The following is a 27,945-nucleotide window of genomic DNA, read 5'->3' as shown; positions in this document are numbered from 1 at the left end:
AATAATAATAATAACAATAATCATTGATATTAATAACCGTATAAAATGGAATGTAGTAGCTCAAGCGAGCTGGTTATATACAAATACAGCAACGAAGTTATAAATAAGGCTGATCTTATTACTTTGTATTGAGTAACACAGCAACTCAGTAGCTGCTGAGTAAAGGAAGGACGCTTGCTTCTCGGGTGTGTTAGACCCAAGTTTCACGAAGCAGCGTCACTCTATAAAAATAGACCCTTCTATATATATTTTTAGTATTTTACTGCGTTGGTTACTTACATCAAATATTTGACATTTCAGTTGTAAAAAAAGAGGGCAATATCTCAGTAAAATATTGACGTTTCCTGGTTTCCTAGTGAAAACCTACATGCGGTACAGAGTACTGAAATTGGAACCCCAATTACTGTGACCCCTTTAATCACCACACTTTATGTACGTAATTTATAGTCGTGAAGTTCCCTTAAAAAGCATTTCACTTGTCAATAGTAATGAACGGATGGGAAACGACGAGAGGTGATAGACATTTATCTGCCTCAACACTAGAGATGTGCTATAGTAAGAAAGGGTGTTTTCCAATATAAATGTGAGGTGAGGTAAAATGGTCACACTAAAGGCGATTGGATGTTCACCAAATCATAGTTACTGGTAGAACCCTTCTGCTTACATATACTGAATCTACATACCATCAGACTAAATATTTACAATTAAAAATATGTTGTTGTTGCTGTTGTGGTCTTCAGTCTTCTGAATCTGCTTAGTGTATTCATCTCTTGATCTCCCTCTACGATTTTTACGCTCCACGCTGCCCTGCAAAACTAAATTGGTAATCCATTGATGCCTCAGGACATGTCCTACCAACTGATCCCTTCCACTAGTCAAGTTGTGACACAAACTCCTCTTCTCCCCAGTTCTATTCAATACCTCCTCATTAGTTATGTGATCTACCCATCTAATCTTCAGCATTCTTCTGTAGCACCACATTTCGAAAGCTTCTATTCTCTTCTTGTCCAAACTATTTGTCGTCCATGTTTCACTTCCATATATGGCTACACTCCATACAAATACTTTCAGAAACGACTTCCTGACACTTAAATCTATACTCGATGTTAACAAATTTCTCTTCTTCAGAAACGCTTTCCGTGTCATTGCCGGTCTACATTTTATATCCTCTCTACTTCGACCATCATCAGTTATTTTGCTCCCCAAATAGCAAAACTCCTTTACTACTTTAAGTGTCTCATTTCCTAATCTAATTCCCTCAGCATCACCCGACTTAATTCGACTACATTGTATTATCCTCGCTTCACTTTTGTTGATGTTCATCTTATATCCTCCTTTCAAGACACTGTCCATTCCGTTCAACTGCTCTTCCAAGTCCTTTGCTGTCTCTGACAGAATTACAATGTCATCGGCGAACCTCAAAGTTTTTATTACTTCTCCATGGATTTTAATACCTACTCCGAATTTTTCTTTTGTTTCCTTTACTGCTTGCTCAATATACAGATTGAATAAAATAACTGCCATCTGGTTTCTGTACAAATTGTAAATAGCCTTTCGCTCCTTTTGTTTTACCCCTGCCACCTTTAGAATTTGAAAGAGAGTATTCCAGTTAACATTGTCAAAGGCTTTCACTAAGTCTACAAATGCTAGAAACACAGGTTTGCCTTTCCTTAATCTTTCTTCTAAGGTAAGTCGCGGGGTCAGTATTGCCTCACGTGTTCCAATATTACTACGGAATCCAAACTGATCTTCCCCGAGGTCGGTTTCTACCAGTTTTTCCACTCTTATGTAAAGAATTCGCGTTAGTATTTAGCAGCTGTGGCTTATTAAACTGATAGTTCGGTAATTTTCACATCTGTCAACACCTGCTTTCTTTGGGATTGAAATTACTATATTATTGTTGAAGTCTGAGGGTATTTCGCCTGTCTCATACATCTTGCTCACCAGATGGTAGAGTTTTGTCAGGACTCGCTCTCCCAAGGCCGTCAGTAGTTCTAATGGAATGTTGTCTTCTCCCGGGGCCTTGTTTCGACTCAGGTCTTTCAGTGTTCTGTAAAACTCTTCACGCAGTATCGTATCTCCCATTTCATCTTCATCTACATTCTCTTCCATTTCCATAATATTGTCCTCAAGTACATCGCCCTTTTAGAGACCCTCTATATACTCCTTCCAACTTTCTGCTTTCCCTTCTTTGCTTAGAACTGGGTTTCCATCCGAGCTCTTGATATTCATACAAGCGATCCTCTTTTCTCCACAGATCTCTTTAAATTTCCTGTAGGCAGTGTCGATCTTACGTCTAGTGATATAAGCCTCTTCATCCTTACATTTGTCCTCTAGCCATCCCTGCTTAGCCACTTCGTATTTCCTGTCGATCTCATTTTTGAGACGTTTGTATTCCTTTTTGCCTGCTTCATTAACTGCATTTTTATATTTTCTCCTTTCATCAACTAAATTTAATATTTCTTCTGTTACCCAAGGATTTCTACTAGCCCTCGTCTTTTTACCTACTTGATCCTCTGCTGCCTTCAATACTTCATCCCTCAAAGCTACCCATTCTTCTTCTACTGTGTTTCTTTCTCCCATTCCTGTCAATTGTTCCCTTATGCTCTTACTGAAACTCTGTACAGCCTCTGGTTTAGTCAGTTTATCCAGGTCCCATCCCCTTAAATTCCCACCTTTTGGCAGTTTCTTCAGTTTTAATCTACAGTTCACAACCAATAGATTGTGGTCAGAGTCCACATCTGCCCCCGGAAATGTCTTACAATTTAAAACTTGGTTCCTAAATCTCTGTATTACCATTATATAATCTATCTGATACCTTCTAGTATCTCCAGGGTTCTTCCATGTATACAATCTTCTTTCATGAGTCTTGAACCAAGTGTTAAAAAAATATATATGGCGAGTAACACCTGCACCACCCAGTGAAAAGTACCCAGACAACGCATTGTAAGCGGAAATGACCACGAGATGTCACGAGAGCCAGATCCGCTAGCATAAAAGGAAAGGGGGGGTATTGTGTTGTCAGTAAAGAAGGAGCAACAGAAAAGAAGGGTCGGTCACGAGAGTTCATTGACTCGAACGTGGACTAGTCATTGAAAGTTACCTCCATAACAAATCCATCAGGAACTTCCCAACCCTTCTAAAGTCCCCAAGTAGACTATTAGTGATGTAGCTATGAAGTGAAAAAGCGAAGGAACAACCGCAGCTAAACCATGATCCGGCAGACCTTATGGATAGAAAGGGGCCGTAGAGCATTGCGGTGGGTAGTTGTACAAAATCATGTGAAATCAGAGAAAGAAATCCCTTGTGAACTCCATAGTACTACCAACAGTCAATATAGCACAATTACTGTGCTTAGGGAGTTAGAAAAAGGAGGTACAATGGTCAAACAGCTCCTCATAAGCCACACATTTCTGTAGTCAGTGCATATCGATGCATGATATAGTGTAAAGCGCAAAGACCCTGGACACTGTACGACTGGAAATGAGTGATTTGGAGTAATGACTCAAATTATAATCTGTGGCAATACGAAGGAAAAGTTTGGGATCGGCGAATGCCTGGAGAACGTTAGCTGCCATCACGTATAGTGCCAACAATGAAATACGGAGGAGGTGGTGTTACGGTATGGCGATGCTTTTCGTTGTTAGGTTGTGAGATCGTTATTGCATTCAAGAATTCGCTAAATGCGGAAGAATATGAACACATCTTACAGCATTGTGTATGGCGTACAGTAGAGGACTAGTTTGGGACGATGGTTGTTTGTACCAGTTTGACAACACACTCTGTCATGAAACAGTATCTGCGAGGTAGTAGTTTGTGGCCAACAACATTCCTTTGCTGGAGTATCTTGCCCAGATGCCAGACTTGAACCCAGTGGAGCACCTGTGGGATTTAGAACTTCGAGTTCGCTCCAGATTCCAATGTCCAACATCACTATCATCTCAGGATTCGGCTCTTGAGGAAGAATGGGCAGCCATTCCTCTATAGACGTTCACGCATCTCACTCTCAGTGTCCCCAGCAGAGAGCAGGCCGACGTAGAGGCGAACGAAGGACACACTCCATATTAATGTCCACTAATAGGTGTCCGGTTTCTTTTGATTAGATAGTGTATATGCATTTTTGTGAAGCCTTACATAGTGGCCATTATTCCCAAGATAGCAGCGTAATGTATACAGTGTGGACCTACATACTCCGAAAATGGTGAAGTAACATCACAGGCCAGGCCTTCGTTTTAGTGAAAACAATTTGCTGTTCGTGGACTGAACTAACAACAGTTTCATCCACGTTACAAATATGACGTGCAAGATGAAAATGTTTACCTTACAGTGTTTTAATGATGTTAGTAAAGTTATTCAACAAACATAATCAAGGTTTTCTCGTTCTTGTTCGTTACTGAATGTGCTCCATAAGATGGCCACAATCATTTTACCACCTACTGCATCCCTGTTTTTTCCTAGAATTCTTCATTCCAGCTTATTGCGTAACATGAGAATGCATCTTATCATTCTTTACCACCTTAAGAGGAATTTCCGTAGCAATAGGATCCCTTGTTTGTTGCTCTCATTTCCAGACATACACTCCTGGAAATGGAAAAAAGAACACATTGACACCGGTGTGTCAGACCCACCATACTTGCTCCGGACACTGCGAGAGGGCTGTACAAGAATGATCGCACGCACGGCACAGCGGACACACCAGGAACCGCGGTGTTGGCCGTCGAATGGCGCTAGCTGCGCAGCATTTGTGCACCGCCGCCGTCAGTGTCAGCCAGTTTGCCGTGGCATACGGAGCTCCATCGCAGTCTTTAACACTGGTAGCATGCCGCGACAGCGTGGACGTGAACCGTATGTGCAGTTGACGGACTTTGAGCGAGGGCGTATAGTGGGCATGCGGGAGGCCGGGTGGACGTACCGCCGAATTGCTCAACACGTGGGGCGTGAGGTCTCCACAGTACATCGATGTTGTCGCCAGTGGTCGGCAGAAGGTGCACGTGCCCGTCGATCTGGGACCGGACCGCAGCGACGCACGGATGCACGCCAAGACCGTAGGATCCTACGCAGTGCCGTAGGGGACCGCACTGCCACTTCCCAGCAAATTAGGGACACTGTTGCTCCTGGGGTATCGGCGAGGACCATTCGCAACCGTCTCCATGAAGCTGGGCTACGGTCCCGCACACCGTTAGGCCGTCTTCCGCTCACGCCCCAACATCGTGCAGCCCGCCTCCAGTGGTGTCGCGCCAGGGGTGAATGGAGGGACGAATGGAGACGTGTCGTCTTCAGCGATGAGAGTCGCTTCTGCCTTGGTGCCAATGATGGTCGTATGCGTGTTTGGCGCCGTGCAGGTGAGCGCCACAATCAGGACTGCATACGACCGAGGCACACAGGGCCAACACCCGGCATCATGGTGTGGGGAGCGATCTCCTACACTGGCCGTACACCACTGGTGATCGTCGAGGGGACACTGAATAGTGCACGGTACATCCAAACCGTCATCGAACCCATCGTTCTACCATTCCTAGACCGGCAAGGGAACTTGCTGTTTCAACAGGACAATGCACGTCCGCATGTATCCCGTGCCACCCAACGTGCTCTAGAAGGTGTAAGTCAACTACCCTGGCCAGCAAGATCTCCGGATCTGTCCCCCATTGAGCATGTTTGGGACTGGATGAAGCGTCGTCTCACGCGGTCTGCACGTCCAGCACGAACGCTGGCCCAACTGAGGCGCCAGGTGGAAATGGCATGGCAAGCCGTTCCACAGGACTACATCCAGCATCTCTACGATCGTCTCCATGGGAGAATAGCAGCCTGCATTGCTGCGAAAGGTGGATATACACTGTACTAGTGCCGACATTGTGCATGCTCTGTTGCCTGTGTCTATGTGCCTGTGGTTCTGTCAGTGTGATCATGTGATGTATCTGACCCCAATGTGTCAACAAAGTTTCCCCTTCCTTGGACAATGAATTCACGGTGTTCTTATTTCAATTTCCAGGAGTGTATTTTCTAAACATCTTCGTTCCATAGAACCTGAAACAATACCAGACGACTGCAGAAGACTGTTTTGGATCGGTTTTTTGTATTAGGTCAGTTATAACAGTCCATAGACGGTTTCAATAGCAGTTTCTGAACGTGGCAGGGGTAAAATACAGGGAGCGAAAGGCTATTTAAAATTTGTATAGAAACCAGATGGCAGTTATAAGAGTCAAGGGGCACGAAAAAGAAGCAGTGGTTGGGAAGGGAGTGAGACAGGGTTGTAGCCTGTCCCCGATGTTATTCAATCAGTATGTTGAACAAACAGTAAAGGAAACAAAAGATAAATTCAGAATAGGTATTAAAATCCATGGAGAAGAAATAAAAACTTTGAGGTTCGCCGATGGCATTGTAATTCTGTCAGAGGCAGCAAAGGACTTGGAAGAGCAGTTGAACGGAATGGACAGTGTCTTGAAAGGAGGATATAAGATGAACATCAACAAAAGTGAAACGAGGATAATGGAATGTAGTCGAATTAAGTCGGGTGATAGTCAGGGAATTAGATTAGGAAATGAGAAACTTGAAGTAGTAAAGGAGTTTTGCTATTTGGGGAGCAAAATAACTGATGATGGTCGAAGTAGAGAAGATATAAAATGTAGATTGGCAATGGCAAGGAAAGCGTTTCTGAAGAAGAGAAATTTGTTAACATCGGGTATAGATTGAAGCGTCAGGAAGTCGTCTCTGAAAGTATTTGTATGGAGTGTAACCATGTATAGAAGTGAAACATGGACAATAAATAGTTTGGACAAGAAGAGAATAGAAGCTTTCGAAATGTGGTGCTACAGAAGAATGCTGAAGATTAGATGGGTAGATCACATAACTAAGGAAGAGGTATTGAATAGAATTGGGGAGAAGAGGAGTTTGTGGCACAACTTGGCAAGAAGAAGGGACTGGTTGGTAGGACATGTTCTGAGGCATCAAGGGATCACAAATGTAGCATTGGAGGGCAGCGTGGATGGTAAAAATCGCAGAGGGTGACCAAGAGATGAATACACTAAGCAGATTCAGAAGGATGTAGGTTGCAGTAAGTACTGGGAGATGAGGAAGCTTGCATAGGATAGGGTGGCATGTAGAGCTGCATCAAACCAGTTTCAGAACTGAAGACCACAACAACAATAAATAATTAACTGAAAGCCATCACAAATGGACAAAATAATGGATGATAGCTTTGTATATAAAATTATTTAGAAATCAGTCTGTACTATTAAGGGTGGTATATTGACGTAAATATCTCTTATCGGAGAAAGTAGATTAAAAATGAACTGTTGGGAAAAATGGTCACCTAGGCCGCATTTCCCGACGAGTAGTGTGGCCACCTTTCCCGAATGGATGCCATGTCGCCATTTTTGATTCACAGATGAAACTGTCACACCGAAAGAAACAAAAAGGAACTGAATTTGCAAGCCAAAAGACCTTGTTTGAACACTGATATTGTAAGAAAGTAATACGTTTAACTGAGGTAACAAGAATAATATAAATGTCTCGTCTTACATGGTAGAACTAACCTGACCACATCCGGGTAGTCAGCAGCGCTGTTGAGGGCAAAAAATTGCAACAGACACTTTTCCGCCCTTGACACGTTATCCTACCTTTCTCTACTAATCGTTATACAAGAAACCAGAAATTCCCTAATTTCAAAAATATGCTCCCCTGGAATATTTGTATTATTTCTGGGTCAAGCGTTGTTGATCACTTATCTCGTGTTAAATCTGTGAGCCGGAGCAGGACCGCGAATCGAAACTGGATCCTTGCCTTTCTTATGCAGTGCGCAGCCAATTGTGCTCTCTGTGCAAGCCTAGAAGCTTCACCACGTCACTGGTATCTCATCACACAAGTAGAAATTCCGAGTTCCGACCCAGTACACAGCTTTAACGTCTCACAAATGTTCAAAACAGCTTATGCTTCACCCTACAAAGTACAAGGTAGTTATAATTAAACTTTCGCTACCTTAATCAGTGTAGGCGGAAAACTACTTACCATACGGGTTCCCAACTTTATAGGAATGATGTTCAGACTGCGCACCGCAGGATTTGCGTTGTTAGTAATGCTAACGTCATGACTTGCAGTTAGACGCTGGTACTGGTACGGTGACGTAGGATGGAACCACAAACACCACTGGTTCAAAAATGGTTCAAATGGCACTGAGCACTATGGGACTCAACTGCTGAGGTCATAAGTCCCCTGGAACTTAGAACTAGTTAAACATAACTAACCTAAGGACATCACAAACATCCATGCCCGAGGTAGGATTCGAACCTGCGACCGTAGCGGTCTTGTGGTTCCAGACTGCAGTGCCTTTAACCGCACGGCCACTTCGGCCGGCAAACATCACTGGTCATCACAGTTGCAGACAGTCAACATATGTCTGGACTAGATGAGCAGCGCATTACTCGTAAAGCTTTTTTATCAAAACAGCAGAAATAGTGCAGTTGCTCTTCGCGAGCATCGACGCATTAAAGTAATACGGAGAGTTTCTCTTTCCGCACAGGGGTTGAAGAATATGATTGGGAAGTTTGGATTAAGTGGCCATTTGGGAATTGCTCCTGAGAGAGGCCGATGATCATTTTCACCAGAAATTGTTGAAGAAGTTACTACTTCCATGGCTGAGACTGGTGGATGAAATCAGTGATCTTCAAATAGTGTACCAGCTGTGTAACGACAGCTGGACATTCCATGGTCCACTGTTCGAAAAGCGCTGAGAACTTTTGTGAAATGGTATCTTTAGTGCGTTTCTAGGTTGTCGTGGATGTGCATCATCATCACACTGAGCAACGTTTGTAAGCTAGAACGTAAATGTAGCACAGAATTAACAAATGTTACCCTATCATGTGGAAATTAGAATGTGTTTCTTTTAATGATTTCTATGTTATTTCTCTTCTGCATATCTGACAAATGTTTTCACAAAGTTTCATTGTCCTACGGTCACTAGTCTTTCATGAGGCCTGTCAAGCAGCGAAAGGTTAATTGTTACAGCCCAGAAGGCCTTTTTTAACAATGTAACAAGCGAGAACTAAGGAATAATTGTAAGATACAATTTAATTTAAAAAATGTTTGGAGTTTCGTGCGCAATACTTACAATCTGCTGAGGGTCGCGAGTGGTAAGAACACTCTGTTCTGTAGCGTCGTGAGCTGGTTCTCTGATATATCTCTGAAAACAAACGAGAGCCATCTGTTAACACAAATACATCTGCGTCTTACGATGCCTTGCGCCATTATGATATGAATAGTAATGTAGTTTTTCCTACGCATAAAAATTAAATGCAAATAAGTACGAATAATACAAATGAGACTTGATTGTTCTACTCGTTCACTCGCCAGGTCGTGTATTGCTACGCTGCCCAGTCACATTAGTGTGACCAACTGTCATAAGCCGGATTAACCACCTTTTACAGCGCGGACTGCTGCGAGACGTGCAGGAAGAGTCAGTGGGGTCCTGAAAGGTACCGACAGGGATGTGTAGTCATGTCGACTTCAATACCGTGGTCACCTGAGCTAGGTTTCTCGGTTGCGGGTCCACGACGCGAATAGCTCGATCGAGGTGGTCCCACAGACTCTCGATTGTCGGGGAGGCTGTTGTCCAGGCGAGTAGGGTAAACTCATCCTGGTGATCTTCGAACCACGCACGTACTCTGTGAACTGTGGAAGACGTTGCATTGTCCTGCTGGTAAATGCCATCGTGCCGAGGAAAAATGAACTGCATGTGGGGGGTGGATGTGATAGACGCGTATTTGTGTTGATCCACTGTGCCGTCCAGAATGACGAGATCACCCAGGGAATGCAAAGGAAACATCCCTAGGCCATCCTCCAGCTTGGACGCTTCTGAAAATTGTTGCAGGATGTCAGTTTTCAGACGTTTCACACCATACACGTCAATGGCCATCTATCCGATGGAGCATAAAACGTGATTCATCTGAAAAGGCCACCTGTCGCCACTCAGTGGACCCACATTAGCGGTATAGGCTTTCAAATTTCAGCCTTCGTTGCTGCAGAACAGCAGTCAGCGTGGGTGCATAGAACCAGGCGCCTGCTGCGGAGCCCATACACAGAAACGTTCGCTGAACGGTCGTTGAGGAGACACTGTTCGTAGCCGCTTGGTTCATACGGCCAGTCAGCTGGTCAAGAATTGCACGTGTACTCGTCCATACACGTATCCGCATCTTCCTTCACCCCTGTCATCTACGGCCTGCGGTGCACCAAAGTTGCTTCGGCGCCGTTTTTGGATAGCGCTATTTTGCCATGAACGGCATGTTTAACCACGACTGCACGAGAATAGTTTACAAACTTACCAGTTTCGGAAATGCTTCCACCCTTGGCCCGAAATCCAATGATCATACCTTTCTAGATGACAAATAAATCGCTCCGTTTACGCATTACGATAACGATTGCACTGTTTCCCGCATCGTCCGATACGCTTTATACAGGGTGCATGTTAATATAACCGACAAATGACGAATTCCCGACATAAAGCGGAGAAAAAAAGTCCTAGGAACGTGTGTCCGGAAATGGACGGTGTGCGTGCAACGACAGCAGATCGTCCCGGAAAACAGTATAGAGCTGCATCGCATCCACGTCCCAACTGATGTTCAAAGTGGCCTCCATGGGATGCAACGTACGCGTTCACGCTCCGCATCATAGATTGCCGCACTCTTTCGCACGTTCCGGCATGTGTCTGAACAGCCTCATAGGCGTCGTGAACACGCTGTTGAAGCGTATGCGCATTAGGAACTGGTTCAGCATACACAGTGCTTTTCAGATGACCCCAGAGATAAAAATCCAGGTGGTTTAAGTCCGGTGATCTAGCAGGCGATGTTACACGGCCTCCGCGTCCTATCCAACGTCCGAGTAAGATAATGTTGATATGTCTCAACATTCTGTATATCCTGGTCCTCCAAATCTCGTGTACGCATAGTCCGCCGCCTCCCAGAACGTTCTGAAAGAACCCATCGTCACAAAGACGCCCAAAAAGGGCTTTAAATGTTGTGTGATGTGGTTAGTGTATGTGAGGATAACGTTTCGGTATAGTCGTGCTGCCTCTCGGCCGTTTCCATCTGCTTGACCATACACAAACAGCATCTCAGCTTGTTCCCGACATGAATACCGGGCCATTCTGCTGCTTACAGTACGCTGCATCAGTAACACAGCCTACAACACACAAGGAACACACGGCACGTGGTCAGAGGAACATCCATTCGTCAGAACAATCTACCGTGGGAACGATGCATTTCTGGACACATGTTCATAGGACATTTTTTCCTCCATTTCCAGTCAGGAATGCGCCCCCGCAGTTTTTCGGTTTTATGAACGTTCACTTTGTATACCCTACACTACTTGTGCTGCCGCCGGCCGTCCGTGAGTGGTTATTGCACGTTGGAGCCGAACATAGGCGGTGGCCACATAGATGTGACAGGACCGCGTATTATGTTGGTTGCGAGGCCGCTACACGGGTAGAAATTATGCTCAAACTTGACACCAATCTCGCTAAGAAAATGTCCAACCACGTACTGAAATGAGAGGAGTAATGTGAACTGTCTGAGAGGATGATATTGGACGGAGATATACACAAAGAAGGAAGGTGACTGTTTCTTTGCTGCACCTACTGCTTGTAAATTTTCATAGGTGGCGTGCTACAACACGCGGATCAAACATACACTATCGGTCAAATGATTTCGATTAGCCACGAAAAAAGCTTGAAACTTTATTTCGATACACAAACACTTCGTACAAACTAAATGGACCAACAAAATAAGTATTTTCTCTCTTTATCATTTATACAATACATTACGGTTCACATTTTAGCATCTTCAAAGTATCCACCATTTGCCCTCAGAACAGCTGCACGATCTCTTGGCATTCTGGAGATCAGATTTTGGAGTGATTTTCCAGGTATTTCAGTCCATCACGTCTGTAAATTATTCCATAGATCTTCAACATTAGATGACCTAAGTTTTCTGACCTCTCTGTGAAATTCATCCCATAACAGTTCGATGTCATTTAAGTCAGGTTACTGACTTGGCCTGATCATACTATTCAGTTCCCTACGTTTTCCTTTTCTGTTGACATATCCTCTGCACAATTTAGAAGCATGATTGGGACCTTGCAGAACAAACCTATGACTAATAGAGCAATAATTTCCTTGCGAGATGGAACTGCATTGTTGATGGGTAAGCCATGGTATCCTTCCTTCTTTTATGTTCCATTAATTCTCACTGAACCACCAACTTTATCAACCGAAAAACATCCATCCTCACACCATGACAGACCCTCTACTACACATCACCATTGGCGTCAGACACTACTCTTCATACGTTCTCAACGAAGTCGACGATCAAACATCGATGGCTTCTAAAAACTTCAAACTTAGATTCTTCCGTGAATAACACCTTGGACCATTGCTGCACACTCAGGTTCTTATGTTTCTTTGCGTAATAAAGGGTTTTTGTCCGCTATACAGCCGTTTGTTCAGGGAGATGGCGTTGCACTGTTGGGACAGAGATTGGAGCTGCTCACGTACTATTTACTTCCTCGCAGATTTCAGGTGCCGTACGAGCCCTCTGACGTTTACTTTGTACACGTTTGAACCGATCCTCCGTGTATGATGTTAATCGGGACCTCCAGATCACGACACTCTTTCACTGGCAGCAGTTTGCTTCAACCGCTGCAACGTATACACCAATGCAGATTGCTCTAAGCAAACGTTTGTTGCTACTGGCTTACTAGAATAGCCTTCCTGATGCAGAGCTACAATTACTACACGTTTTTCAATTCCAGGTTCTTGCTTCCGTTCATTAAGGGTTATATGGTTGAACCTGATCAGGTACACAAACACACTGCTAGAAGCACACAATGTCTTGTAAACTAACACCAAATAATCGTATACAGATAGCCGACTTAATGAGGCCCATTCGAATGGAACCGTCTTAGGTAACGGCACGTCAATGCTGTGGACACTCATCAGTGCCCCTCTAAGCGAAGGACCAGTCAAGTTCACAACAGAGGCCCATCATTACATGTTTGTACTTGCTTTATTATCAGAATGGGAATATTATAGAATACCCTAAACGAAATCCATCTTTTAACCACAAATTCGTAGTTGCGATAAGTGACTGAAAATTTTGACCGGTAATATAAGTGAAGCAAAAAAAAGCTTATCAGCAATTCACAGCACATAAATGAGCGACTAATCAATCCTCTTCTATATCAAAGGTAAGGCGATCCGTGATCGGCGTGCTTCACTAGGACTGGACGTATGCTCTTGCCTTCCTCAGATCTTTGAACTACGATTCCTCCAGAATTATACGATGGCCTACGGTTTAATGTGGTTTCCTTACCATGCTGCAACTTGATATTTTTCCCACACACAAACTGTTTCCAGGAAGAAAAGAGAGTGACTGTGGTTTTAAATTTGGACATTTGCTGTTCTAGGCGGATACAATTTAGCCACCGAGCAAAACAATAAAGAAATAATGTTGCCGCCATACTGTTAATAAGATATCAATTTCATGCAGTAAATTTCACATGAGCGATTCGTACATTCCTTGACCCACACCCACACACACACCCACACACACACCCACACACACATACACACACACACACACACACACACGCACGCGCGCGCGCGCGCGCGCGCGCGCTCGAACGCGACGGAGACGTTATATGTAATATACAAACAGGTTAAACAACTAGATACAAGTGATACAGGAAAGAGAATGAGCGTCCATTTGCATCGCTGAGACAGGAGCTTCTCCCAAACAATACAACAAGCAAATTTTATTTACTTACAAGTGTTCCAGATGTTTCTGGTTCCTAAACGCATTAACATCTATTGATCGGATGGCATTTCTTCTCAGGTTCCTAAAAAAAAAAAAAAAAAAAAAAATCAATGTTAACATATTTCTCGTAAAAAGTTTAAGTACACTGAATTTAAAATGTTGAATACGAACCGCAAACATTTCACTGACATCTGGTTTATGTGTACCATGCGCTATGAAATAATGCTCATGAACAAGTAATGTGGTATTACTGTTCTACACCAAATTTTCTCCAGTGCAGATTCTCGCCGTTTTATTGCAGCTCACATTTCATTTCTAGCTATGTAAATTCGTTAGAAACAATTCTATCTGCGCTCGTCCAGGGGAACATTTTTAAACATTATTTCCGCCATTTTGCAGCTTTTTATGGCACTGCAGGATACCGAGAAATGAATGTAGCTGCAATAACACCGTAACGGAAGAACAGTAAAGATGATTACATCTACATCAGCGCCTACGAGCCACCGTAGCATGTGGAGCGAAGTGCACACAGTGTACAAGCGTCTTCATATTCCATTCGTGAATTTGACTCCGTATAGCTGCATAATTTCAGGACCGTAACAGTTTTATGCTCTATATGCACCACTGACTCTTTTTTTTTTAAATTATAGGCGTTCTCTCACTTCGTATAACGATTTATGAATCTTCGAAGCTATTTATTTTGCGGCTAACCGAATGGCCCAGGTTCATTTTCCGGCCACGTCGGACATTTTCTCTGTTTGAGGACTGGGTATTGTGTTGCCCTCGCGTTCGTATCGTCATAATTTACATTCCATTATTGAGAGGGCTGTATGGGCAGATCCCTAAAACCAGTAAATAAAAGGAAAAATAATTTACAAAACCCTTTACGTCACTACATATTGTTGATTCCACTGAATGTACATTGTTTATGCTCTAAAATTGAAGCACCTGTCTCTGTTACGCATCTCAAAGCCTTTCAAAAGCTCGCTTTATAGCGAATAATCATAAATGCAAAATTCCATGGGAAATTTAACAAAAGCTATGTTTCTACATATCCCATGGAAGAACCTCTGGTAATATTACTTGGAAATCGTAGGTGAAGATATAAACGACAATAATGTTTCAATCAGCTCTGGAGCGTGCATGGGCGAGGAAGCAATTAAGTTAAGTACCAGATCGATTCCCACCATTACAGACTTGATTGCCATTCTCCAACGGCATTGGCACTTGTTCCCGCGCGCCGACCACCTGTTACGTACTTTGTAGGTGGCTCATTTCGTTCACTACTCAATAAGCACAGCCACTCCAGACAGATAGGACTTTTAAACGTCTGTGTTGGAGCAACAAAACCATGGCAGAAAATGAGTGGAGCTGTTCCAAAAGTTTTTAGTCATCAATCTTAGCTTGCGTTAACGGGGAAAACAATAGAGAATTCGACAATGACCGACCGCTCTCCTAACGTGCTAATTTCAATCCCCAAGAATGAAATTTTTGGATTTTTAAGCATGCAGATTTTATTTTCAAATATTAAGATGTTTAACTTTGGAGAATGGAGAGACTTTACAAAAAAGAAGAATTGTATTTAGTTTTTATTTTGTTTTCAAGAGAGAAGGTGTTTATTTTTCCGAGGAAACAGTCATTGAAAGCAAGAATTGCAAGCCTATGAACCTATGCTTATGATGCTAATGATTTGTCAATCAGAAGGATGGGCTGAAGGTGTAGAAGGAGGCCCATTAAAAAAATTGCGAAGTCAACTACAAGAGATAATTAGGAAATCCGGATTCGAATCCCGGTCTGGCAAAAATTTCCAGTAGTCTCTAAATATTCATTACCTAGCAGATTTATCATACCTGAGTGGTTTGATATCATCTCATGTTTTTGTATCATCATCCCCATCGATTCATCATTTCATGTCAGTACATTTAATTCATCTCAAATAAGTAAGAACTGATATGCTGTATTCCTTTTGACGCTGATTAGAAATGAATAATAATTACCGGCGTGTAGTTCCCTAGCTAGTAAATAAGTGGGTGATGTTAACCCCTCACTTCTGTTTAAAAGGCGAAATAAAACGTAGAACAGTGGGAGAATGCGTTAGACTGTAGCGATAGCTGAAATTTCCGAAACGATGGAAACTTATAAACCACTCGAAGAATGAACGAAAGAAAGTTAGTGGGGACGACAGTACACGAAATGTGAACTTACGAAAAAAAATACACGAAATTAAGCCTCATAAAATTAGATAGATATGGACCATAGTGTTCCAGAGATTAGCATTATCAATAGGAAAGTACGTTGGCCGTGTAACAACACAGTGAATGATATCCGACACGAATATCATCACAGCTGCAACTGACATTTTAATAACGCACTTTTGTATGCAAAGTTTACCTAGAGGGTCGAGTTTGATGCGTTGAACCTTTGTTGGAAAGAGATAGTAATTTACTTAAATGACGATACTCTTTTCAATTAAGTATTATTCTAATGAGCTCAGAAGGACAATAATCTAACTTTTGTTGTGATGTCCAGCAAACTTTAAATCCATTTCGAGTGAGCCAGTGCACGACGAGGATGATGAAGGTACCTTCTGTACAAACTTACTGTTGTCGAATGAGCATTCTTCCATTCTCTGCAGGAAGAGTACGTATACTGCCTGCAGAGGGAATGTGATCCGTACGCTACCATGAATTAGGAAAAATCATAGCATCAGTAACAATTACTGAAATCATAAAGATATTTGCATGAGAGTTGAGTACGTTGTTACCACAGTGGTGTCTAATGATATATGTCTGCAAAAGGATCTTTCTTCCTATTGTGGCCTATAATACTTCAGATGCCTGTTCCATCTCGACATGAGTCCAGCCATAACTTGTAAGACGCGTCCCATCAACAACACAGTTTTCCAGACCCGTCATTTCTCTTACGGAGAATGGAATTCTACGAAATTAGAGGCCAGACCATGTTATTACGTAACTGTGGCCAATGCATAACGAGGGACATATATCAGAACGATGCTGAGAATTTTAGAACCAGCAGGCGTCGAGGAACTGGACTTTAACATATTTCAACACCGACGCACAGTAACTAACTCGCGAGCACACAGCAATGCAGGTCAAAAACACTATTTAAGGCAAGGTACAGGCTTTGTGGTCAGCATACACTCTACAAACTACCGTTTGCCGAAGGTAATGTCGCCGGCCGCGGTGGCCGAGCGGTTTTAGGCACTTCAGTCCGGAACCACGCGGCTGCTACGGTCGCATGTTCGAATCCTGCCTCGGGCATGGATGTGTGTGATGTCCTTAGGTTGATTAGGTTTACGTAGTTCTAAGCCTAGGGGACTGATGACCTCAGATGTTAAGTCCCATAGTCCTTAGAGCCATTTGAACCAGTTGAAGGTAATGTCAATGATAACTGGCGAAATGTAAAATTTCCAATGGTGAACGATAGTCTGGTACGAGTATACAAATTGGAAATTATTGCCTGTACACGAGTCATCTTGCTGTAGCCATGTGTACGAGACAGTATGTGTATGAAGGCGATAGAGAATGTCATCGACAACGCCATAGAAAACTTATGGGCGGAGACGGAGCAGTTGCATGACCTCATCTAAGCACCAGAGACGACCTTTGGAACAAGGTTCTAACTGCGTCCTGCACGCACATGTTTTCTATAGTCGAAGAGCACCGGAGGACATGTCAAGTGCCGAAAGAAATCTTTCTAAGGGATGAAACAGTCTTACGTAGCACCATTGAAGTGTTAGTTTCGGATTCTACACATGAAACAAATTAACATAGGTCCTCAACAAAGTGACTTGTAACATGGGATCCGAATCAAACACACTAGTCGTGCCGTCACGTTCCAGTATGTCCACTATTCCAGTGAACTACTGATCTATAACAGTATCTACTACAACTTGTCACTTCAGCGTCCTAGACTCCAATTCCACATGAGGTTCCTTTTCCATACCTCTAATCCAAGGAAACCGATGGCACAGGTTTTTTTCAGGGAGCATACTTCGTGCTGAGTAACAGTCACACACATGTTTTGTACTTGTAAGCAATAATGTACTCCTTTTAAGGTGATTGTTCGTTTTGTAAATTTACGGGTAGCCCAAATTTTAGCTCCAGCCAATTTTTGTACTGTGAATGAATCTCTAAATGGATGAAATTGGTCTGGCATAATATCTAAACGGAAGTCTAAAATAACAGCGCAGATATGAGTGAGTGGTTCAAATCTTAAACCATATGATGAAGTAGTTTCGTGAAATGCATTAAAATCTCGACTCCACAGGCTCGAGAGCAGTAGTGATCCTTATAACTACTGCTACATGCATAGCATTGCATTGTCATTTAATGCAAAGTGGATGACTCACAGTCAAAACATTAACTTATTAATGGAGTCAGAAGAATATTAAAGAAGACCTTTGCCTGCGAAAAGGACTGCTGAGCTTAACATGCATCTAGGGAAGGAGAAGAAGCGAAACAGTGTGTTGCACACTACACAATGAAAACAATTGCGGTAAAGCTTCTGTTGGTAAACCTCTTATAACGCTGAGAAACACAAAGCAGAATCTTCAGTGATGCAAGGAGCAGAAGAAAAGGGCTACCGACGAGTGAAAATATGTAATGTGTTCTAAGAGGCTATTTCTACACTGTCTTGCACTTGAGAATTTTTTACGTATAGTGTACAATTCCGACTATACTCCTTCAATTTTAAAATGCCTTGGAAGTTTTGTCATATTTTGGATAGTCATATTACTGTTTGCCCCCACCCCAGGTACTACTGTCATACTACTGCTATAACTTGGAAGGTCCTTTAAAACATTTAAAATGACCGTATTCATTCAAAGCCACAAACTGTTCACAACAAGGAATGATACATTCCAAGATGATAACGTCCCCTGTCAACTTGCCAGAATTGTCAAAGTTGCCCTTGGCCTTCAGACTTTGAAACAGAACGTCCTTCCTGGCCTGCTAAAAGTCATTTGAGTATTATCCATCACCTGTGCCCTCAAATAAAGATAAATGAAATTGAACTGTTTCTTTACAAAGAAAATTGTAGAATCCTGTTGATCGTTACCCAGTATGTGAATACATCAATCTCTAGAAAGATTCAAGCTGTTTTAAATTTCAAAGGTGGCCCTACACTATTAGGTGGCGTTTGTATAGCTTGAACCATTTATACAGTACCAGTTACGTCGATACTGGAAAGCCTACACGACAGTTAATTTGCCAAGTGTCATTCCTAACATGTCACTTAGACTGCTACTTGCAGTTGGCTACCTGGAATTTCCTATTACTCCTGCCGTGAACGCTTTACTTTATTTGTAATCTGTTTAGAAAATCTGCGCAGCATTAATTGCGTTCTGCTTGAGTACAATAACCGTTGTCGGGTGAACCGGTTGAAAGTTTGATCGTTTGCTGTAAGCACTCAGTGACTTGCATGCTGCTGCACATGGCGAGGGTGAAAGCGGAAGAGACGCCTGGTCAGTAATTAGCAACTGCAGAACAGTAATCATGTGTCTCATTGTTACAACTGCCAGCGAGGCACATCCCAGCTACTGTGTAATAGCTACTGTGTAATATCCAAGGAACGTTTATGGAGGACATTCTACGTCGCCAGCAAGTATAAGATGCGAGCATTGCAGTATAGTATGCACTATAACTGAGGTGTGTTCATTTCAGGATGATACGAGTAGAATATGTGTAGCGTCAAGACTGTGTCGAAGCTACTTTGGAGGAAGAAAATTACATTACATTCATAAGGCTATAGATTTCGTGGTCGTTGTCACTGAAGGTAAAATCTCTCGGGTTATTATGCAGCGAGTGTTTAGCCACCCACGAACACCTGAAGATTTCTGAAGAAGGTCAAAACGTCAAATATCGAACAGGAATTTTGAAGAGGAATACAACGTCGCCTGATAACAAAGAAGATTTTATCTTCAAATAAGGTAATAGTTTATCTGCCCACGAAGTTTGAGTCATTAGATACGGAATAATATTTAGGAAGGACAACAATTTACGAGTAAGAAAAATTACGAGTAAATCGGGAAACCCAAACCCGTGTTTGAATCCAAGCCCTAGCCTAACCTTAACTCGTATTGATACATCTAGGGCAGTGGTTCCCAACCTGGGGGTAATTACCCCATAAGGGGTAAAATGAAATTTTCTGCCGGCCTGTGTGGCCGAGCGGTTCTAGGCGCTTCAATCTGGAACCGCGCGACTGCTACGGTCGCAGGTTCGAATCCTGCCTCGGGCATGGATGTGTGTGATGTCCTTAGGTTAGTTAGGTTTAAGTAGTTCTAAGTTCGAGGGGACTGATGACCTCAGATGTTAAGTCCCATAGTGCTCAGCGCCATTTCAACCATTTTTTTGAAATTTTCTAAGGGGTAAAAACAAAAGAATTCGATTGGTATTACGGGTACGAAATTAAATTATTTTTCAAATATCGTTATTACTATCGCTATTTCGTAGGAATGTAATAATTATTACTAAGTTACCAGTCATTAACTTTTCTTCAACCACGAGCATTAACCCGTGACACAATTTGATTGAGGTTAAAGCTTATGAAACGAACGTATGAAGATCTTCTACTCACATAGTTCACTCTTTAGACACAATTATTTTACTTTGCACCATTCATCTATGAGACCAAAATTAAGACGTATACATCAGATATGCTTCGACATCTCATCCGGTAGTTCCTGCAACGGACCACAAATTGGCAGCAGATAATCCATCTAATTGACGGCACGACGCCACAGTAACTACGTAATGGATAATAAATTGTTGTGGCCCTTCAAAATGTTATTATTATTATTAGTAGTAGTAGTTGTCAGACACATAGCTTTGGCAGCTAAGGTCTTCCCATTTCAACCAGTTTAGAAGTAAAGAGTCAAGCAAAGGAGTGATTTACAGACAGTAAGGGGTGCCCACGTATTTTAATTCGGTTGCTTTTAAATTGTGGTGTAGAATGTGGGTGAAGTAAGAGTCGCTAGGGAGAGGAGTGGTGCAGAGGAAGCATATTTTGTAACGAGTGTCTGTCTCCATTACAGTCAGTTATCTTTCTTCTCTAAAGAGAAGTTATAGGTAGCACTCGCGGTGCACTGCTAAGTGCTTCGCCATTCAATAAGAGGTTGTTAGGAATAAGCAAAACCATTAGTTCATAATATAACAAAATACCTACAGAAATCATATTTCATCATTCTGAAAATAGAAGTGTTCGAACAGGATTGTTTTTCATTCTCAAATTTAGTTAGACACTGATGTTGACGTTAGTGGTGGTTGACGGTATTAGTAATGTCTCACTGCACTCAGGGGTAATGGCTTCAGGAAAGCTGGGAAACAGTGATATAAGGAAACCATAACGTTGTGTGCCGAATGTTACGCAAAATAGCAAAAAGTGTTGGACACACAAATCAGCACGAATAAAACGCGAAAACACAATGGAAAACAAAGAATTTACTTATGTATTTAGAATATTTCTGATATGTACGGGATGGATGTTGCATATCAGTATAGTGGCGATAAGAAGTGTAATTACGACCTAGCAGTAATGCAGCACGTGTAATAATGTGCGATGCTGTTAATCTGCAGTGGAATAAGCAACCGCAGTTGCTGTACTCAGCATTTTATTTGCATGTGCTTCTCAGCTTCTGTCTGGAAGGCTCTGAGAGATTCTCTATCGAGCCTAGTTTCTTGGGGCAGGTTATAACAATGTCGTTGTAATGTGAAGGAGACTTCGCAGGGGGGGGGGGGGGCAGATAAGAAAGCTAAGGAGTGGCTTTCCTTCCAGCTGGTATCCCTCTGCCTAGGACTGGTGAAGGGCGCAAAAACTACTTTCAAGTCCCCATCTTGGATGGGTGTTCGCTCACCCTGCTCTGCCACATTAGACATTGGTAACTGAAGTATTAATGCGCTGAACGGATGGTCTCGACTTATGCCTACAAAATGGTTATCTTCACGAGGATTGATAAAATACTCATACATACGGGAATTGTGAGTTAACTATTTTCACAGATTGTACACAAAATACTCAATAAAAAAAATTCTTCAATGAATGTTAGATTATGGAATGCAGAATCAGAAGTGTCTAGGTTTGGCCCAAATTCACGTCTGCTATTTCCGTTAGTTGCCATCTGTCCTGTCAAGTGAACAACCATAAGAAGTTATGTGAATAGACACTACAGTATCACAGGTGGCAACATTTAATGAAGTTGACAATAAAAATTTAGTGTATTTTTCATATTTTACGCGTAATTATCTTATCACATATATAAACTGGAGATTACGAGATCAATTTTGAACTCTAAGAACTTAACTTTCAACAACCAGTTAGTTGTTCACGGTTGAAGAATACTGCATAAATTATTGAAATCTGTCAATTCATCTTCATTATTTTACAAATTTCGTTCTTAATCAATTTAACTGTGGTATTTAGTCAGAGAAAAAGAAAACAAAGTGACAGAAATGTCCGTCCATTTATTACTTGCACGACGTAAATAAATCTTGCTGTGGTTGTTGAGTAATGTATTACTTTCTCCACCAACGTTTCAGACAAAAATTAGCTTAATAACGCCAGATGGTGTAGTGGATCTGATTTCAAATAAAAGTAAAGTCTTGCCGTAAGCGGCTGGGCTTAGCCGTGTACTGAAGGAAAGCAACGAGATCGTGCTTTTAAAGTCTAACAGCACCTAGCGTTGAACAAACAATTCCACACTAGTGATGAAAAACGGAGAAATGTATCTGTTGCGTACCTTTCTACGTCACGGTGTGAAACAGAATGGCAAGTTATTGGAGAGAACTGGAAGTCGGTTCTATTTAATCTGTTATTTCTGGCTGCACATAACCTTTTTGTGCAAAAAATTTATTAAAAGACAAAATTTACATTTAGATTATGCGTTTTCCACGTCAAGAATTTTTACAACTTCAGTCCTCCAATGATGATTTAGAATATTATGTAATGAAATAACGAGTCAACAACGCACATTCACTCATTAGAAGGTGCGAGAAGACTGTTCTACTTACAATTGTGTAAGACCTCTTAATGCGGCAAGCAGATCCTCCCCAATCAGCTCTATGTTATTCTCCTGCAGCATTCTGAAACGAAACAAAAAGTCGGTTGAGTATAAGCACAAAAAGAAGATTTACATTGATAATACATAATAAGAGAAGAAGTCTCTCACTATAGTAATGTAGCAATAAGTGAAATATACGGTGTTTTGTCAATTCTGAAGTAGACGGAGATTGTGGGGGAGTGACATGGTAAATGTTGTACGGTGTGCCTCAACTATAATAACTAAGAAAACATTATATATAAAATGTTATATAAATTGAAATGTTGCGGTGCCCATCTGGATAGCCGAGCGCGTTAACGCGCCACTTTCAGGTCTTGGTGAGGTTAGCCGCCCCAGATCGAATCTGCCTCGCGGATTAGCGGCGACGGCTGGTGAGCCGGCCGATCTGGATGTGGTTTTTAGGCGGTTTCCCATGTCCCGCCTCAGATACACGCTACACAAACACTTACAAAACGCTGTCACACTTGAGCGTGATATTTACTCAAGACGCAGACAGATGGGTTATACCGATTCCGTACCGTGAGTGTTGGTGGCATCAGGAAGGGCACCCGGCCACGAGCTATCGCTAACGTTGCCAAATCCCGTCTAACAATGCCACCCAGTAGAGAACGGGAGAAGGCAACGAAGAAGAAGTTGAAATATTGTGATAGTGTGCAATTACTAACGATGTCCTTAGATTAGTTAGGTTGAAGTAGTTCTAAGTTCTAGGGGACTGATGACCTTAGAAGTTAAGTCCCACAGTGCTCAGAGCCATTTTTTTTTTTTTTTTTTTTTTTTTTGCAATCACTAACGAGGTCTGTCAAAAAGTAGAAGTACTTAATCTAAAATAATACTTTTATTAAACCGAGAGGTATTTAGTCCTTGACTATTTCAAAGTACTCCCCTCCTCTATTGACACACTTTTTCCAGCGGTGATTGCACAGCTTTCAGTTCCTGTGACGAATTGTCCTTAATATCATCACAGTTCTAGATGGCTTGTTGATTAACCACAGTTTTTCAGTTCTGGAAACTAAACAATATTACATGGAACGAGATCTACGAAGTTGTGTGGCAGGAGGAGGACGGTCGTTTGATTTGTGAAATGAGAAAATTAAGGGAACCGACGTCGTGTCATTGTGAGGGAATCATGAGTTGTCCTTCCGTAATTGTTGTTTTTTTGCCCATTTTATACCACAATCGCTACAAAAGTCTTGTATAATAATGATGGTCGGCTGCTTGACCTTTAGGCAAAAATTCGAAATCCACGATACCAATACAGTTGAAGAAAAGAGGGACCATGCCTTTGGTATTCGTTCAATATTAGCGTCCTTTTTTGGAGCATGGTGGTTGTTTGCCTGCCCACTGTAATAACTGGACCTCAGTCTCAATGTCGCATCCATATTTGCGACACTATACTCTTTTGATGATTTTTCTGCACCCATGTTCCTTCATCGTGTAGTTATCATTTCGCGGAAATCTTGTAGATGTTTACTATATATTCCTTCTGATCTTCTGTCACGAACGAGTGTCTAGCATTGCTCATCTCGATGGATGTTCAGTTATACGGTTAAAATTTCATGACACTAACAAACTGTGATTCATATTTCTTTTAGAAGTTCTCTGACTCACGACGGTTTTCGCGCAACAAATCTATGATATTCTGAATGATATCGAAGAACACCCTGGTTATAGCAGTTGACTGAGAATCACTTCGGAATCGGGAAAATCATTCGTAAAATCATATTTGACCTAGAGCATTATCTCCGTATGTTCGGAACATAACGTTTCTGTGAATATTATTCCCATTTTGACGCAAAATTTCACATTGTACAGTTGCTCCTTTAAATCAAAATCACCACGAACACAGTAATAGTTTTTACTCACATGGTAATAGCTCTGAAAGTAGAAGAGACATCAACGGTGACAAAAAATGAATTTACTCGAAGGAGTGTGACGATCAAAGTGCTGTACGTCACTAGGACACTTCGTCGCCATCTATATCTTCATGGATACTCTGAAAATCACATTCAAGTGCCTGTCAGAGTGTTAATCGAACCACGGCACCTTCACAATCCTCTATTGTTCCAATCTTGTATAGCGCACGAAAACAACGAACACCTACATCTTTCCGTGCGAGTTCTGATTTCCCTTATTGTATCGTGGTGATGGTTTCTCCCTATGTGTGTCGGTGTCAACAAAATATTTTCGCATTCGTAGGAGAAGGTTGGTGATTGGAATTTCGTGAGAAGATTCTGTTGTAACGAAAAACGCCATTGCTTTGATGATGTCCAGTCCAAATCCTGTATCATTTCAGTGACTCTCTCTCACATATTTCTCGATAATATAAAACGAGCAGCCCTTCTTTGAACTTTATCGATGTACTCCGTCAATTCTATCTGGTAAGGATCCCACGCCCCTCAACAGTATTCTAAAAGAGGACGGACAAGTGTAGTGAGGGCAATCCTAGTTAACATCTACTACGTACAAAAACGTACGGTTAGTTTTTAAGCAAACTGTGTACTTTGAATCTCTATGATTTATTTATTTTTGCTCAGAATTTACGCTATCCATTCATCTCTAAAATTTCCTGTTTGCGGAGTGGATTCATAATTTGACTATAGAAACTTTTGAAATAAAATTTCTAGGTGTTTTACTCTATCATGCTTTGATATGGTTGTTACGATTTTATCTGTGTTTGGATACGCTAGAAATAAGGGAACAAAATATAATTACTTGATCACATATTACTTCTGTCGCATCATCCATTTTAGGTGCATATTTTTTAAATTTAAATCGTGTTTCGTTATTATCCATACCTGTTATAAGAATTTAAAGATGAATTACATTGACTCTGTAGATTCTGATCTACTATTCTCTCAGCATTTTTGCTCCTGGAAACGTAGCTCATCCTTGTATTCTGCGTAATATTCTTATAGTTAAGCGGTATTGTACTTCTTCTTAGAAATGATGCAATTCGAAGGGGTTCAATTAGGCAGTGTGACTGCCAATAAATTTAAGGCGTAATTGAGTTTAAATGTGTTTATTAAGGCAACATTCCCATAGGCATTTTTGCGTGCTCTTAATGAAATCGCACTAGAAGACAACGCGTAGTCTTCCTAGGCGCCTGTAGAGCAGACAGCGTTTGCCCGAGTGAAAGGGACAACGACCCCGGGTTTGGCTTAAAAGCAAATTCCACTACATTGTGTGGGAGCGCCCAGCCTATACATTCTTCACAAACATAGCACGCAGTTTCAGAGGTTTCCACAGGGAGACAGCAAACGCCAAACGCCAATGCTACAGATTTCCGGATTGGTCGCCTTAAACGAAACGTCAGTCTCCCGTTTTAGAAGAGCAATGCTGATTGGCAGACGATATTCCTGACGCCTTGAGCTGAAGGAGTGATGGAAGACACCGAAAGATATACCCCTTCACGTCTGGCGTGGAGAGGGGCCGTTCCGTTGTCGCTCCTGGAGCGAGAACACGTAACGAGAGCGTGTGCGCTCGAACGTGTACTCAAAGAGTGAGGAACAAGTCTCTCCTCAGTATTTCACTGGGAGAGCACCTCTGTTGAGAGCGAATCGGAGTGCGAATCTATATTGAGTCCTTGCGATTAAGCATTGTTCAGTGTGTTGGCCGCCACACTTATTGTGCGGTGTGAACGGACAGAGTTATAGTTACATGCCTGCAAGCGAATTTTTGAGTGGCATCGCAGTGGACTGGTTATCTCACCGGTGTACCACGCCAATAGTTAGACTAGGGGCGAATGGGAGTCCTTGACTTCATCAAGGCGTAGGGAGAGTTTGATTGGCGAAGGTCAGTCCAGATAGAACGAGAGTTATCTTATTTGTTGGCAGCGAGCGGCGCAGACAACAGTCATCGCAGCTTACGGTATTGTGCGCTACAACTCTTGAGAGCCCCATATTTCCTCCACAACAGTTCACTTCACTGCATTTCACATGCGACAGCCTCGACCGTACCTAGCAACATTCTAACGGATAATTATTGAAGTTGAGTAGGCGCGGCTCTCAACCATTCTGCCAAGTCACTAACAATCTTACACTTTGTATAGAAATTTCATTAGCGAATCCTATCCTTAAAAGGTAACTTCACATTCCGAAAAGAAGCCGGAAATAACTTGTTCAGTTCATAACTGAAAGTGCCATTGTGATTTCCCAGAATTTTTGCAAAATAAATAATAATTTTTGTTAGTTTCATGTTTTTCTTACACTAACTAGCACTACTCCAGTACCCAAGTATCCCACTAGTTATGTAAGAAATTTTGTGAATTTTTGTGTCCTTTCCTTACAGCGGACGACTCCAGAAGATATTGATTGCAAAAGTTTTACAGGCATTTCTCTTTAGAACGTCAGGAGCGTCTGTCTGACTTCTGTAGTAGTGTGGGGGTGGAAATTGCATCTTGCAGGAACCACAGGGTAAAGGGTACATCTCAGATTAATCCGTTGCGCAGAATGACAGAATAGCACCCACACGCTCACAAATGAATAGACTAGTTCATGACGACACATTTGTAAAATCAGGCCACATATTAATATTTCCAAAAAGCTTTTGTCTTAATTTTCTTTACACAATAAAATTTACAGAACGTTTTAATTGAACAGTTGTTCAGTTCTGAAACACACTTCGCGTAACTTGGCCAATCTGTGGCCGGTTTTCCCAACTTCTCAAAACACGTGACGCAACAACATTAACACAAGACGAAGAACGCTTCGGAGTAGGAAAAGGAGCTGTTTTTCTACGCAGCAGAAGAATCATTACAAACTGTCAACTCCGAAAGTCTAAGATCTGTACTTTACTATAACAGATAGAAGAATATAAAACTATCCTCATAACTTGCTACGTCAGTAACCGGGAAATCAAATCAATTCATGTTCGCTTATACCTTTGCTAATTTCAAGCCAGCTCACAAAAATAAGACACAGGGAGTTGGAAAAATTTTTCTACAAGGGAAAAGAAACATGACTGAATCAAAAACCGCAAGACGTATCGAGAAGATTACTGAAAATGCATTTAACTAAAGTGTTTTGGAGAGTGAGGAGATGGTTGATATTTCAATGGAAAGGTTGGTTGGTT

At 41.9% G+C, this 27,945-nt stretch overlaps 1 protein-coding gene across 1 annotated transcript in view; it reads right to left on the bottom strand.

Moving 5' to 3' along the window:
* LOC124556230 (relaxin receptor 1-like) overlaps positions 1-27,945 on the bottom strand; it is a 370,951-nt gene that overhangs the window by 245,686 nt on the left and 97,320 nt on the right. The window contains exons 2-3 of the mRNA XM_047130220.1: positions 13,810-13,881; positions 9,104-9,175 (exon numbers count right to left, since the gene is read on the bottom strand). Of these exons, the coding sequence (XP_046986176.1) occupies positions 9,104-9,175; positions 13,810-13,881 (144 nt within the window). The remainder of the gene's footprint in view (positions 1-9,103; positions 9,176-13,809; positions 13,882-27,945) is intronic.

The sequence above is a fragment of the Schistocerca americana genome, chromosome X (assembly GCF_021461395.2).
Source record: "Schistocerca americana isolate TAMUIC-IGC-003095 chromosome X, iqSchAmer2.1, whole genome shotgun sequence".
NCBI lineage: Eukaryota > Metazoa > Arthropoda > Insecta > Orthoptera > Acrididae > Schistocerca > Schistocerca americana.
The sequence above is the reverse complement of the archived record's forward strand: the minus strand, read 5'-3'. Positions and strand labels throughout refer to the sequence as shown.